Source organism: Notamacropus eugenii, chromosome 5 (genome assembly GCF_028372415.1).
Source record: "Notamacropus eugenii isolate mMacEug1 chromosome 5, mMacEug1.pri_v2, whole genome shotgun sequence".
Lineage (NCBI taxonomy): Eukaryota > Metazoa > Chordata > Mammalia > Diprotodontia > Macropodidae > Notamacropus > Notamacropus eugenii.
Window position 1 is genome coordinate 25,148,450 of NC_092876.1, and position 15,486 is coordinate 25,163,935.

At 44.7% G+C, this 15,486-nt stretch overlaps 2 protein-coding genes across 2 annotated transcripts in view; one reads left to right on the plus strand and one right to left on the minus strand.

Moving 5' to 3' along the window:
* The first annotated feature begins 202 nt into the window (after nucleotides 1-202).
* On the plus strand, nucleotides 203-1,353 carry LOC140503664 (N-formyl peptide receptor 2-like). Its single transcript, XM_072607813.1, has one exon. It carries the CDS (start codon nucleotides 206-208, stop codon nucleotides 1,274-1,276), a length of 1,071 nt encoding a protein of 356 aa, XP_072463914.1. The 5' UTR covers nucleotides 203-205; the 3' UTR covers nucleotides 1,277-1,353.
* Nucleotides 1,354-14,053: 12,700 nt separating this feature from the next.
* Nucleotides 14,054-15,486, minus strand: part of PPP2R1A (protein phosphatase 2 scaffold subunit Aalpha) — a 32,090-nt gene continuing 30,657 nt past the window's right edge. The window contains exons 13-15 of the mRNA XM_072607811.1: nucleotides 15,163-15,305; nucleotides 14,612-14,703; nucleotides 14,054-14,498 (exon numbers count right to left, since the gene is read on the minus strand). Coding sequence (XP_072463912.1) covers nucleotides 14,482-14,498; nucleotides 14,612-14,703; nucleotides 15,163-15,305 — 252 coding nt within the window. The 3' untranslated portion in view covers nucleotides 14,054-14,481. The remainder of the gene's footprint in view (nucleotides 14,499-14,611; nucleotides 14,704-15,162; nucleotides 15,306-15,486) is intronic.

Genomic DNA, 15,486 nt, shown 5'->3' on the forward strand with positions numbered 1-15,486 from the left:
GGAGAGCATGGGCTTGAGTGACTGGAAGCCTGGAGGAAAATCCTTGGTCAATTCCAATCAAGTCAACAGGTATTGATGAAAGACCTATTGTGTGCCAGGCACTGTGCTTAGCACTGGGGGAGGGGAAAATAAAGGCAAAACCAGTCCCTGCCCTCTTCTAAGGGCCTTATAATCTAATGATTTTTTGTGTGTTCCAGGTGTCAGCATGATGGAGAACTCCTCAGTGCTCCCTTCAGAGGCTTCAGATGGCTTCTTCCCCATAGAACCACCACCATCTGCCATCTACCAGGCATTCAGGGTCATCTCTCTCATCATCTTCTGCTTCTCCTTTGTCCTGGGCATAACTGGCAATGGGCTGGTGATCTGGGTCACAGGCTTCAGGATGACTCGCACAGTCACCACTATCCTGTTCCTCAACCTGGCTTCAGCAGACTTCACCTTCACTGCCTTCCTGCCATTCCTCATCATTAGCACTGCCCTGCAGTTCCACTGGCCCTTTGGTGGGCTCCTCTGCAAGCTCGTTAGCTCCTTGGCCATCTTAAATATGTCTGCCAGTGTCTTCCTGTTGACCCTCATCTCTCTTGACCGCTGTGTCACTGTGCTCTGGCCAGTGTGGGCCAGGAATCACCGAAAACCTTGTGGAGCAGCCCTGGGGGCTGCAGGGGCTTGGATTTTTGCCCTGGCCTTCTCTTTCCCAACACTCATCTTCAGGACCACAGACACAGAGAATGGGACCACCTATTGCGTCACTGAATTTGACCCCTGGGATGAGGCAGGAGATGATGATGAGTACTATAATGCCCTGACTGAGAGCCGCCAATGGTCCCTGATATTAAGCCGCTTCATCCTTGGTTTTGTGATTCCACTTCTCATCATTAGCATCTGCTATGGCCTCATCACGGTCAAGCTCTGGAGCAGAAGTAAGACCATCAAATCCACCAGGCCTTTCAAGATCCTCACAGCTGTGGTGGCTGCCTTCTTCCTCTGTTGGCTCCCTTATCACGTGGTGGGCATCATAGAGGCTTCTGTGTACCGCCATCCACACCTTGCAGATGTTGTGCCTTACCTGAGCCCTCTCTCTTCTTCCCTGGCCTTCATCAACAGTTGCCTCAACCCCTTGCTCTATGTTTTCATAGGCCGAGACTTCAGGGAAAGACTGTTCAGATCCTTGCCAGCTGTGCTGGAGCGGGCCCTGAGTGAGGAGTCTACCCCAACAGCCATCACAAGCAACAACAGTTCCACCCTCGCCCCTCCTGCCACTGATGCTGGAACTTAGGATCTATGAGGAATTGCCTTATCTTCCATGGTCTTTCTGTGGGGCCTGTTCTATTAGTGTCTGACTCTCTCTCTTCTTCTGACAGTCTGTGGTCTGCATTTCAATTTCTAAAATGCTTTCCGGCTCTTAAGCTTCATTATTGGCTGTCAGTGTTCTAGGTACTCTTTTGATGATAATTTTCTATGCTCTAAGCCAACTGACTCACCTGCTCCCACTTGCTTGATAAACTATGCTGTCAACTCCATATAAAAGCCTTCCTGAACAAGGCATAGACCTAGGTCCCCATTGGGTCTAGTCATCCTCAACTCAGTGCTAAAAGAAGGGCTTTCCCCCTCCTCTCTGGCCCCCTGTGACAGGTAGAGGTGCCACCCTGTATTCTAGGAGCCTCATTCACCCTCTCTTGAAACCCTCTTGTTTGGAAATCTGTTCTCATAATCACTCACCTCGTCTTTCACAAAGTTCCTTCCTCCTGTTCCTTTGCATCAGCAGAAATTGCCCCATTCCTTCCATCAGTACAACAAACACTATTGAGAACTATGAGCAATGCTTTTCCTTCTCCCTCAGGCCCCTGCTTCTGCTTTGGGGTAGGAGTGGAAGGAACTCTACAAGGAACTAGGACTGAGAGGGGGAGGGAAAGAACCTGTGGCCAAGAACAAAAAGATCTGCGATTGAATCTCTCCCTGTTCCATCCCTGTGAGACCTTGAGAATGGGATTTTTTCTCTCTGCACCTCAGTTTTCTCCTCTGTAAACTGAGGCTGGGCTGTCACTCAGTGATTCTCTGGGAACAGTTTCTTCTCTTTTTTTTAGTTTTTAACATTAACTTTTATAAGATTTTGAGTTCCAAAATTTTTTCTCCCTCCCATTCCCCCCTCTACGAGACAATAAGCAATCTGATGTAGATTATATATATATGCAATTATGCTAAACATTTTCACATTAGTCATGTTGTGAAAGAAGAATCAAAATAAAAGGGAAAAATCATGAGAAAGGAAAAAAAGAGAAAATAGTACTTCAATTCACATTCAGACTCCATATTTCTTTCTCTGGATGTGGATGGCATTTTCCATCATGAGTCTTTCGGAATTGTCTTGGATCATTGTGTTGCTGAGAAAAGCTAAGTCTATCAAAGTTAGTCATCGAACAATGTGCATGTTACTATGTACAATGTTCTCCTGGTTCTGTTCATTTCACTCAGCATCAGTTCATATAATTCTTTCCAGATTTTTCTGAAATCTGCCTGCTCATTATTTCTTATAGCACAATAGTATTCCATTACATTCATATACCACAACTTGTTCAACCATTCCCCAAGGAATGGATATCCCCACAATTTCAAATTCTTAGCCACCACAAAAAGAGCTACTATAAATATTGTTGTACATGTGAGTCCCTTTCCCTTTTTTTATGATCTCTTTGGGATACAGACCTAATAAAGTTATTTCTGGATCAAAGGGTATGCACAGTTTTATAGCTGGGCACTCTTTCTAATCATATTCAGTTCCCAGTGACTCTCTGGCTATGGGAGGCCTGAGTGAATTGGGTAGGATCACCTCCTTCAGAAATGTGACCTATAGGATGTAAAGTGAGGTCACAGTCAATAGTTCACACCTAGGCCTAGTCATTTTACATCTCACAGAGATGATAATTGTATCCATGGGAGTTGATGAGTTCAAAAAGAGAGTTTGAGAGCCTAGGACAGAGCCTTGAGGGACCCCCACAGAGACCTGGATGAAGAACCAGAGGTCAGATGGGTAGGAAGAAAACCAGGAGATCAATGTCACAAAAAAAAAATAAAAAGGAAAGCATATTGAGTGGGAAAATGTTTTTCCTCCATGTAAAAGGAAAATCCAGCAGCTGCTAAATTATTATCTAGTGGGATTTAGCCTAATAGGAACAATCGTGGTGCACAATTTGTAAACCTTCTGCCATAAAGGAAATATTCCTTGAATTTATCGATTCCTTTACATTCCCTACAAGTGAGGAGGTTTGACACCTAGAGCTGCTATCTCTGATCTTGACTCCCACTTCATCCAAGTTACTGGTAGAAATATCCATTCATGGGAATTACACCATATTCCTTAAAAGCCTCACATGTAGAGAACACTTATAATACCTTCCTGTGTAGGATACACTCGACTTGGTTTCCCAGTTCCTGCTTGCATTAGCAGGCCAGGTTTCCAGAGCTGCTCCTTCCTCTCTCAGAGTTCTAGGAGTTAACTTTGAGGGATTGGCGATATTTCTAAGTCCCCACTGGTGAGTTTCCCCATGATCAATTAACCAGCTGAACTCCATTAGCCTTTTTAGAAAAGTATTTACTGAGAAGGTATAGCATGGACAATTGTTATTTTAAAAAAAATCCTCCTACCTCACACCCTGAAAACTGACAAAGCTGACAAAAGATGGGAATGGTCAATGTTGGAGGGGTTATGGGAAGACAGGCACACTAAGGCATTGTTGGTAAAGCTGTCAATCAGTACAATCATTTTGGAAAAGAATTTGGATTATGTAAAGTGAATAAAAAATGTCCATACTCTTTAACTCTGAAATTCCACTATTAGGAGAATACCCCAAGGATAAAGAGATGAAGAGATTGTCCTTATAGATTGATAAGGAGAAAGTCCTCATACGTACACCAAAATAGGGAAACATTTTTTATGATAGCAAAGAACTGGAAACAAAGCAGATGGTCTTCAATTGGGGAATGGCTAAATAGTACATGAATGTAATGGAATATTATTTTGTTATAAGAAATGAAAATATGATACACATAGAGCAGCATGGGAATAGATATAGGGTGAAATAAGCAAAGCCAAGAAAACCATATATAAAATAACTGGAACAACGTAAATAGAAAGTATACACACACACACACACACACACACACACACACACACACACACACACTCAAAAGTAAATATTACAAATTACAAAAAACAAGAATGACTGCAAAAAAGAGATATAAGAAGCCATCCTACCCCATCCCTTTGTAGAGATCGGAAGTCCACAAACATATATGGTACATTGCATATATTTTCAGACTTTTTTTTAATGTATAAGTCAGATATGCTGATTTTTTCTCTTCCTTTTCTCTTTCTCTCTCTCTCTTTTTTTGGTCTTTAAAAATTTTGTTTGTTAAATGGAATGACTTTTGGGGAGGGGCAGGAAAGAGATACTAGGGGAAAATACAATGATGTAAAACATTGATAAAAACAATTTTCATAAAATGCAAATTAAAATTTAATTTTTAAAAATTCAATTTTTTTTTAATCCTCTGAAACCAGGAGTATACTCCCTCTTCCACCATGTCCTGGGGAGAATGAGTTCAAACTTAGAGCCAAAAGGCAAACTTGCAACTTCTAGTGACTGGATGTTTTTTTCTCCCTTTGTAGAGAACTCACGAACTTTTCCTTAGGTGTAATGTTCTGCTGGGCTTCAAGCTTCAGTGCCGCTTTGGAGCCCAGAGCCCAAGCAAAGTATGAATCAATTCTCTGATATTTTTCCTAATTTTGACCTAGAAAACAGAGTTTCTCCACCCAGCACTGAGCCATCCATATGTGGAATGATTGGTTACAGTAAATGGAGAAAATTTTGGTGCTGCAGTTAATTTCATTTTCCTTGGCAGTATTCTTTCCAGGGATGTACACATAATGAGGCACACATCGCCAGAGCTAGCTCAGTGTTTGGGAGGCTCTAAAGGAAAGTATGGGAGAGAATAGATATTAGGCTGCCTAACAAACTGAAGAGCCATTGCACTGACCTCATTGTTGTATGCCTGTGAAATCTTGGCAGTATACTAGTGCCAAGTCAGGAAACTGGATCACTTTCATTTGAATTGTCTTAAGAAGATTCTGAAGATCACCTGACAGGATAAGGTACCAGACAATGAGGTTCTTTCTCAAGCTGAACTGCCAAGCATTCAAACTCTACTGTAGAGAGCACAACTCTGATGGGCTGACCATGTTTTAAGTGCCAAACATGCATTTCCTTAAGACTGTTTTATGGAGAACTCATACAAGATAGGTGCTCACATGGAAGTCAGAAGTGATACAAGGACACTCTCAAGGTCTCTCCGAAGAACTTTGGAATCCATTATGAGACATGGGAGACACTGGCACAGGACCGTCCAGCATGGTCTGCCTGCACCAAAGAAGGTGTTGTGCTCTATAAGCAAAAAAAGAATTGTAGTAGCTCAAAAGAAACAAGAGATGCACAAACTTGAAGACATCTCCCCTCTATCTGTGCCCAATCTGTGGTAGAACCTTCCGAGCTCATATTGGTCTGATCAGGCACAGTCAGACACACTGTAACTTGACTCCAGCATGATGACGTCATTTTAGTCCTATGCAAGAATGAAGGACAAAAACCAACTCAAGTCCTTGAGTGCAGGGACTGCTTAGCATCGGCCTGGTGCACAGAAATCTCTCAATAAATGCTTTTTTATTCTTTTCATTCATTCATTCAAGTAGCTCATCAGCTCCACCATCACTTCCCCAAAGGAGCTGTCCAGGGTCCTCTCACACAGTTCTAAAAAGCCTCCCAAAGATTTATGGTACATCCCACCCTGGAATTTTGATTTCTCCTGAAAGTCTGACATGTTTTAGAACTCATTGAACAAGCCAATCTCAGACCATCAGAGTAGATCCTGAATCAAATAGCACAGAAAATGAAAAATTTCCCTTAAAGAATCAGGATCTGCATCTGGCTCCCATCCCTGCCCAATGAGCACTTGATTATAAGACTTAAAGAAAATTCTAAGTACTCCCATCTAATGGGGGAAGGAGGGACAACCAGTGGAATAAAGGAATAACTCTAGCTTGATGGAGTTCTGTGTTATCATGGGAAAAACTATGCCTTGGTTTCTGCCCACAAAAAAAAAAAACAAAAACAAAAACTCAACACCAAACTGGAAATAGAGATGCACTTGGAATCAGGGATCCCTGGATTCAAATCCTGCCTGAGGCACTTTGTGTGACCTTAGGCAAGTCACTCACCTTCTCCGAACTTCAGTTTCCTCCTCTATAAAATGGGAGGGTTAGACTTGATGACCTCTAAGGTCCCTTCGAATTCTAAATCAAAGAGCAGAGCTCTTCACAACCTGACCTCTTATTATCTTTCCAATCACCTTACACTTTGCTCCCTCTATGGGCCTTTGCTCCCCCAAAATTCTGGCATCCTAATGTTCAAACAGGATGCTCCCCAATTCTGTGCCTATTCATGGGCCAGGTCACATGCCGGAAATCATTTGGCATGGTGTCTGACATAGAGTAAGCTCTTAATGTTTGTTGACTGACTGCATGGCACACAGAGTACCAGGCCTGGAGGCAAGAAAACTCATCTTCTTGAGCTCAAATCTGGCCTCAGACACTTGCTAGTTGTGTGAGCCTAGGCAAAGTCTCTTTACCTCTATGTACCTCACTTTCCTCATTTGTAAAATGAACTTAATAAGGGTCCTAATGTCTTAGGGTTGTTGTGAAGATTATCTGAGAAAAAATATGGATGTAGTTATAAATATAGAGCTTTGCCAACCTTAAATTGATAGATAAGTGCTAGTTTTATTATTTTAAAAGATGCTTTTTTTCACACAGTTGTCACTTCCTAATAATCTCCTACCTAAAAATACACACACACACACACACACCCTAGCCAAGGGATCTGAAATTGTTCAGTGCTGAATAAATTCTGAATTCACCACCAGGTGGCATGCTACTCAAACGGTTTTTCTTGCTCTGTTTGACATATATGAGCAAAGATCAATAACCTTCTGGTTGACTAGAAATGACTGTCTAGCTGTTGGAATGAGACCAAATGCCTTTCCCCAACCTCCAAATGGTGTCTCATGGCTTTTTCCTCTGGCTCCTAGTTTCTACTCTAGTCAAAAATACAAATATTAGAATTCAAATTCTAGAGATTTGAACTAGAGATTAAAATATTAAATTTAAAATATGCCATTTGTAGTTTGACTCAACCCTCGTGGGGGGTTTTCATCTTTCATGATTTTTTTCCTCAGGACCGATAAATTCAGGCATTTGATGTACTGCAATCGCACAGTTTTTCTTCTTTTAAAAAAAAAGAATGTATTTTGTTTTTACACCACCTCATTTTCCAAAAGACACATCTATCCTGCTCCTCCAAGAGTGTTTAAGACAAGGAATAAAAAAGAGGTGTGGGGAGAAGGAGCAGTTTAACCAAACCTCTCAATCAAGTGTAACATTACACACGGTGTTCTTTCTACAACTCTGTCATGAAAGAAGGGAAGTTCATTCTCCTTTCTCTCCTTCAGTGAAATGTGTGGTCATGATCATCTCATGGCTTTCAGTTTTGGGGTTTGTGGCTCTTCTTTTCATTGGCATCATTGAAGTCATTGTGTATATTGTCTTCTTGCTTCTGAAAACCTCCCTTTGCATTTACTCATTTAAGTCTTCCCATATGGCTCTGTAATCATCATTTCTTACTGGACAGTAGTATTTTGTTATATTCATGTGCCACAATTTGGTTAGCCCTTCCCCAATCAAAGAGCATCCATTTTGCTTCCTGCTCTTTGCTGCTATAAACATTTGGTGTCTTGTCCATAGAACCTTTGTCTTGGTCATTGATTTCTTTGCGAAGTATGCCTACCAAGTGGGATCTTCTGGCTCAAAGGGTAGGTCTGCTTTAGTCACTTTTTAAAAACATAATTCTAATTGCTTTCCAGAATGGTTACACCAATCCACAGGCCAACCAGAGTGCCTTAGTCAATCATATAACTTTTAATATTAGGGGATTTTACCGGACCTGTGATTTTGCTGCTATTGGGAACCCCTGGATGAGATGTTCTCTGAAACTTCTAGTCTTAGGTTTGCTGGAGAGGTTAGGTGTCTATGTCAGAGCCACAAAATCAGTATGTGTCTGAGACAGGACTGGAAACCAGGTCTTGGCTTCAAGACTAATTTTCTATCCATTATACCAGTGGTTCTCAAAGTGTGGTTGATGGATCTCTGGGGTCTTGAAGACCCTTTCAAGGAGTTCCTAAAGTCAAAATTATTTGGTGGTGGTAGTCTGTTGTTTTTCAGTCTTGTGCAACTCTTCATGACTCCATTTGGAGTTTTCTTGGCAGAGATATTGGAGTGGTTGACTATTTCCTTTTCCTGCTCATTTTAAAGATGAAGAAATAGGCAAACAAAATAAAGTGATTTGCCAAGGGTCACACAGTAAGTGTCTGAGGCCAGATTTAAACTCAAGAAGATGAGTCTTCCTGACTCCAAGTCCAGCACTCTATACACTGCACTACCTATCTGACATTATTTACCTATTAAATATTTCCCCTTTTTCCCCACTACATATCTGCATGAGACCAGATTTTCTTTACATATTCCAATCAAAGCAACATATTGTAACAGTCTGAATGTAGAAGAAAATATGAGAATTCAGCTATCTTTTATTAAGTCAGACATCGAAGAGCTTTGCAAAAATATACAAAACACGGCCACTCTTCTCAGTAATGTTTTATGTTTCTGAAAAGTTATTTTGGAAAAATATTTACTTTCATTAAAATGTGTTAGTTATATTAAAACATAATTGGATTATATGGAGCAGCTAAGTAGCACAATGGATAGAGTATCAGGCAAGGAGTCAAGCAGACCTGAGTTCAAATTTGGCCTTAGATATACTAGCTGCATGACCCTGGGCAAATCACTTAATCCTGTTTGCCTCAGTTTCCTCATCTTTAAAATGAGCTGGAGAAGGAAATGTCAAACCACTCTAGAATCTCTCCCAAGAAAACCCTAAATGAGGTCATGAGGAGTCAGACAAAATTGAAATGACTGAGCAACAACGATTTCTCCTGTTCCAGGCACAAAAAGGGCCATGGAGATGGGGAAGGAGGAGGGAGTGATCTTTTGACTTTTTCAGTATTTCAGAATTTATATAGACAGCCTCCTGTCAATGAGGTCAAGCAGACTCCTTGAGACATTCACCTAGGCTTTAGATAAGGCAGATTCACCTGGTAAGGCAACAAGCCTTTATTAAGAACTGATTATAAGTCTGGCACCGTACTCAGTGCTGGGAATACAAATGTAAGAAAAAGAAATACAGCCCCTTCCTTCAAGGAGTTCACATTCTAAGGAGGTAAGGGAGTGGGGGAAGGGGATTGTGAAGAAGGTTCAGTGACTTAGCCAAACATCTTCCTGATTTTGAAGGCTGCCTTTTACCCACTGCTCCATGCTTTCAAGTATGAGGGCCTTCCTCCCAAAATTATCTTGTCTCTCTTTGGTATGTGTTCCATGTATACCTGTGTAACCTAGGGCTCCAGCCCATTTGTATAAGGAGGTGGCAAAAATGTGAGTGATAGCTTTGTGGTGATCAACCAGAAACCAGAAAGCATTCACTGCTGGTAGTTACGGGAAAAATATTTTTCAGTGTATGAATTCTCAGGAAAAGAACTACTGGCTGAGGTACAAACTTTCAGCTGCTCGAGGAAATACTGGCCTTGGCAGGAATCAGAAGGTTGAGAAGTACTCTGCATCCTCAAGGAGACAGAGCCTGAATTGTTCATTTCCATATTATTGAACATGTGAACTTTAAATCTGCAGCAGAAATCTCAGTGGAGCCAACAGGTATCACTCTGTATTGTTGTTCAGTTATTTTCAGTTGTCCAACTCTTTGTAACTTGATTTAGGGTTTTCTTGGCAAAGATACAGGAGTATTTGCCATTTCCTTCTCCAGCTCATTTTACAAATGAGGAAACTGAGGAAAAAAGGGTGAAGTGACTTGCCCAGCTAGAAGTGTCTGAGGCTAGAATTGAACTCAGGAAGTCTTTCTGACTTAAGGCACTATGGCACCACCTAACTGACCCTTTCCATCCATTTCACTTTGCAACAATTCATTTAAGTCTTCCCAGGTTTCTCCGAAACTAATTTCTTCACCATTTCTTACAGCACAATAATATTCCATTACATTTATATGCCATAACTTGCTCAGCCATGGTCACACCTTCAGATTCCAATTCTTTGCCACCTCAAAATAACAATAAAAAAAGTTACAAATATTTCTGTACATCCTTATAGTTTGTTTTGCTTAAGACTAATCCCTCTTTTAATTTACCCTCCTATTCCCCTCTGTCCCCTTTCCCTATTTCCCTGTTGACTGAAATGTATTTGTTCCCAATTCTATTTCTCCCTCTTTAGACCAGTTTAGATAAGAGTGAGGACTAAGTCAGCTGCTCCCCCATCCCCTCCTAGCTTGTATAGATGTCTCTTTGTGTACCCTAATTAGGAGAGGATTTCTCCGTTCTTCTCTTAAGCTTATTAAGACGTAACAAAATCACTCGCAGCACTTCTGTCTAATTAGATTCCCTCTACGACCCTTGATAATGATCAGATTCAGAAGGTCACATGTATCATCTCCCCACATTTGAATGTAAGTTTCTCTGCTTATCCCTTGATTATTTATTCATGTTTAGCTTTTTTTTTTAACATTCCTCAGCTTCTGTGTTTGAACTTCAAAGTTTTATGCAGCAAAGGTCTTTTCATCAGAAATACCTGGAACTCCTCTTTTTCATTAAAGATCTATCCCCCCTCCTCCCTGTTTTGTGGGGTAAATCACTCATGGATATAAGCATATATCCTTTGCCTTAGAATAACATATTCCAAGGTCCTTTCTATCAGTGTCTGAAAGTCATATATGATATATATATGTATATAGATTTAGATATAGATATATCCTGACTGTGGTACCAGAATTCTTTCCACGAACCCATTTCTCTCTCTACACCAACCCGGGCTGGGAAAATGAATCACTGTGACTTTTTGATTTCCCCACCAAGGTTAGACCTCTTTGAAGGGAGCTCTCTTTCCTGCTTCCTGCCCCTCCACCACCTTGGATTTAATCCAACTTTCCTGGTACTAGTACAAGGGTGCCACCATCCTCCAAGTCATGCAGGCTCCAAGTAAGGAAGTCATCCTCAACTCCTTACCCCTGCAGCCCCCAGATCCAATCAGTTGTCAAATCCTATTGTTTCTACCTTCACAACACCTCCATCTATGCCCCCTTCTCTCTTCTGATGCTGCCAACAACCTGGTTCAAGGCCACATCTCCTTATGCCTAGACTTTTGCAACAGCCTGCAGGTTGGTCTCCTTGCACCCAATTTCTCCCCACTCCTTCTCATCTGTCAAACTGATCTTCCCAAAATTCATAGGCCTGACTTTGATGGTGTGGTTGAGTCCTTTTCCAGTTGCATCCAATTCTTGGTGACCCCATTTAGGGTTTTCTTGACAGAGACACTGGAGCGGTTAGCCACTTCCTTCTCCAATTCATTTTACAGATGATGAAACTGAGGCAAACAGGGTGAAGCGATTTACTCAGGATCACACAGCTGCTAAGTGTCTGAGGCTGGATTTGAATTCACAAATAGTCTTCCTGACTCCAAGTCCACCTTGCTGCCAGGTCTGACTTTATCACCCCTCTACTCAATAACTCCAGGGACTCCCTATTACCCCCAGCACAAAAGACAAAGTCTAAGCATGGGGATACGAAGACAAAAGACGGTCCCTTCTGGGGCACACAATTGGATTAAAGGGAGACACTCCCAGAGAGAAAGCACAGAGGTGAAGAGGGGCTGGGGAAGGCCTGAAGCCAGGGACGCTGGGAGGCAGAGGCGAGGAGGGGGCCAAAAGTGGAAAGGAGTGACAAATGGAGAGGGAAGGGCTTTCCAAGCCCCTCAGAGCCTTTCTGGTGGAACCCTGGGTGTGTCCAGAGTAAGAGCTGGGCCTTGCTGAGGGAGGGATGGACTGGAGAGGGGAGCCTCAAGCAGGTATGCTGTCAGAGAAGACAAGGGGGCACGCTGTGAGGTGAGAGGGGAGAAATGACAGGATTCTACAACAGACTGAAGGGTGAAGAGTGAGGAGCCGAGGATGCCACCTCAGCTGGAAATCTGGAGAGGTGAGAGGGTGGGGGGCCTCAACAGCAACACTGAAGGTCAGGAGAGGGGAGTGTGGTTGTGACTCAGATATGCCAAGGTATTGAATAGCTAGGGTGGCGCTATAGTGTAGAGCACCGGGCCTGAGCTCAAATCTGGCCTCTGGCACTTCCTAGTGGGGTAACCCTGGGCAAGTCACTTCACCCTGTTGGCCTCAGTTTCCTCATCTGTAAAATAAGCTGGAGCAGGAAACGGCAAACCCCTCCAGGATCTTTGCCAAGAAAACCCTAAATGGGGTCACAAGGAGTCAGACGTGACTAAAATAACGACAACAGATGCTGAGTTGTAGAGCTCAAACTAGAAAGGAGCTAATCCAATCCTCTCAATTTACAGATGAGGAAACTGAGGCTGTGTTTCCTGAGTTCAAATTGCTATGATTTGAACCCAAGCCCTGTGGCTCCAGAGTCAGCTCTCTACACTTGGGCCCCCTGAGATCTTTGCTCCAACTGCCTGCTCCATAGATGAGTTACTTCAGGCCCAGAAAGGGGAAGGACCAGGTCTTTGCTCCTCGGGCCTCCCCGTCCAAGGGCAGAACAGAATCTGTGCTGTATCCCTCCACTTCCCCCAGGCAGCATTCTTGTTCTGGGCCCCAAGGAGGGGCAGTGAGGAAGTCACCACAGAAGAGGACTGGGTCTGGCCATCCACAGATACCTGCAGCACATTTTGAGGAGCAGGATGCCTGAGACCACTCGCGGCTCTGTCAGCATTCTCTGAGAGTGTCTCAGGGATCTATCTTGAAGGACCCTTCCTCTAACGTGCTAAGTTGACTTCATACAACTTACCACATGAAAAGTACCTTCTAAGAAACTGTGAAGCGCTCAATACCTAATGAATGGGTCAGAGCTGGGTGGCTCAGTGGACACAGCACCAGGCCTGGAACCAAAAAGACCTGAGTTCAAATCCAGCCTCAGACTTATTAGCAGTGTGACCCTGGGCAAGTCACTTCACCCTGTCTGCCTTAGTTTTCTCATCTGTTAAATGAGCTGAAGGAAATGGCAAACTACTCTGGTATCTCTGCCAAGAAAATCCCAAATGGGGTCACAGAGAGTCACACAAGACTAAAATAGCACTGAACCACCACCACCTAAGGAGTGTTCATAGGACCCTCCTGTCCTGGCCTTCTGTGCTCAGGGTGGTTCTCTAGCCCATCCCTCCTGCCCAGCCTGGCCTGATGTATTTACTTCTGCTTGGGTCCCTCCAAGGGAGGTTGAGGGGGCTGGTGCTGGGAGGACAGGGGAGGCCACAGCACATCCACTGTCCTCTGAGCCGTGTCTCCCAGCTCATGTCCTCTGCTAAGGCTGCTATGCACTGCCCTCCTGCTCTCATCCAAGATGCCAACAACCACAATGAACACAGACACAGAGAGTCTTGGTTCTGTATCCGTGAGGCCCTGACCTCAGATGGGGGTGCTAGGCCGTGGCCCTGAGGCACCTCCCAGCTCTGAATGCTGTGCTGCCCAAACAGGGCCAATCCCTAGGCCCGAGGACTGACCAGGATCATTCATTCACCTCCCCTGCCCTCCAGGACTACCTACTCTGGAGGGACCATCTCTCAGCTCATTCCAATGTCCTTAACTCCACCAGACTGTGCCTCAGCTGTACTGTCCCCCAGAGAGGCTGGAGCCACGAAGGAGGGGGAGGTGACCCCCAACAGAGATGAGACACCCACTGGTCTCTAGTCAGCTCTTTTCTCCATAAAGTACAGGGCTGGGGCTCAAATGGCATCTAATAGCCTCTAGATAAGTGGGACAATGAAAGGGTAAGGTCCAGGAAAAGTCCTTTACCACCCTCTCCCCTACCCCCCAGGGCTAGAGACACAAACCCATGTATCTCCATCCATTTATTTCTCCGTGAAAAGAAAAAAGGAACAAAATTAAAACCACACAGTTGACACGATAAACCACCCACTTTGGGGGCTGAGGGGAGAGCAGAGGGAAGAAAGGGGCCAGGGAAGGGGTCCCCATTGCAGGAGCAGGGACCTGGGTGCCCCCCATCCTGCCCTGTTGCTCCTACCCTGCAAGTGGGCTGGCAGGCCACTCCACTCCTTCTGCAGGTCACTCTGTCCATCCCCCCAGGGCCCCTAGCCTGGTGCAACCTTCCACCTCCTGGGAGAGCAGGGAGGAAGGAGGGGAGCCGTGCTGGAGAGAGGGAGGGGAGCCAGGGGTCAGACCATGCACTGGGAGTCAGAGCCAACGGTGCCACCCGCCACCCAGGGCGGGGGGGCAGAAACACCAGCTCTTTCCTCTTCCATCATCAGGCCAAAGACAGAACTGGGTGACAAGAGGGAGAAAGAGAGAGGCACTTTAGTGAGCTTGAATGCCAGCCTCAGTCTCCCCAGAGCCTACCCCCAAACATCCCTGCAGCCCCTCTCCCAGGGCCATACCACTGAGCGCCTCCTGAGCGAAGTACTTGACGTCCACATCTTGATCCTGGGTCAGCTTCTCCAAGATGGGCTTTACCTCGCTCTGGAGCGTGCTAGCAGGAGAGGAAAAAGGGAGTGAGGAGGAGGCACACATGCACCTCCGTGGACTCAGGGGCCACGACAGGGGAGGGACACTGAGAGATGGTCTCCTAGAGCCCTGGAGGACACACATAAGGCTGGAGGGGTAGGGGTACACACAGAGGTCATGGGTCACAGTCTCAGATGGCTGCAGGGGACATATGAAGAAGTCAGAGATCTTGGAACTAGGGGAACACCAGATGGTCAGCAGTCTCAAGGGCTGGGGCACACATTCAGAGATGAACAATCTCAGAGGCTGGAGGGGAGAGGACAAAGAGGAGTTGGCAGTCTAGAAATCCCGGAGGAGATGGATATGGGAAGCTGGGGAGCTATACTGGTCATCAGTCTCTGCTCCTGGTAGCAGGGAAGAAGCTGGCAAAGAAGGGTAAAGAAGAAGGTTTCTCTTCCCTCCCCAAGTTCCCCTGCCTCCTCACCTGTTGTCCAGGATGGGCCCAATCTTCTGCAGAGACTTGGCCACGTTAAAGCGAACATTGGCCACAGGGTCACCCGCCATGCGCAAAACTGTGGGTAGCATGTGTTTGGTGGTGATGTCCTGCCCACAAACCTCCGATAACACCTGGGGAAAGGGGAGGCCTTTGTCTCTTTTGTGCTCGAGTACCTGCCAGCCACCCCTAACCCCCACCCCCACTGACCATCCACATACTCAAGACTCTCCAAGGAGGCTTTCCAATAGTTCCCAGTGAGCCAGGCCTCATGCCCCCCAGCTCCCTCCATCTTTTCTCCCCCAAAACCCATCC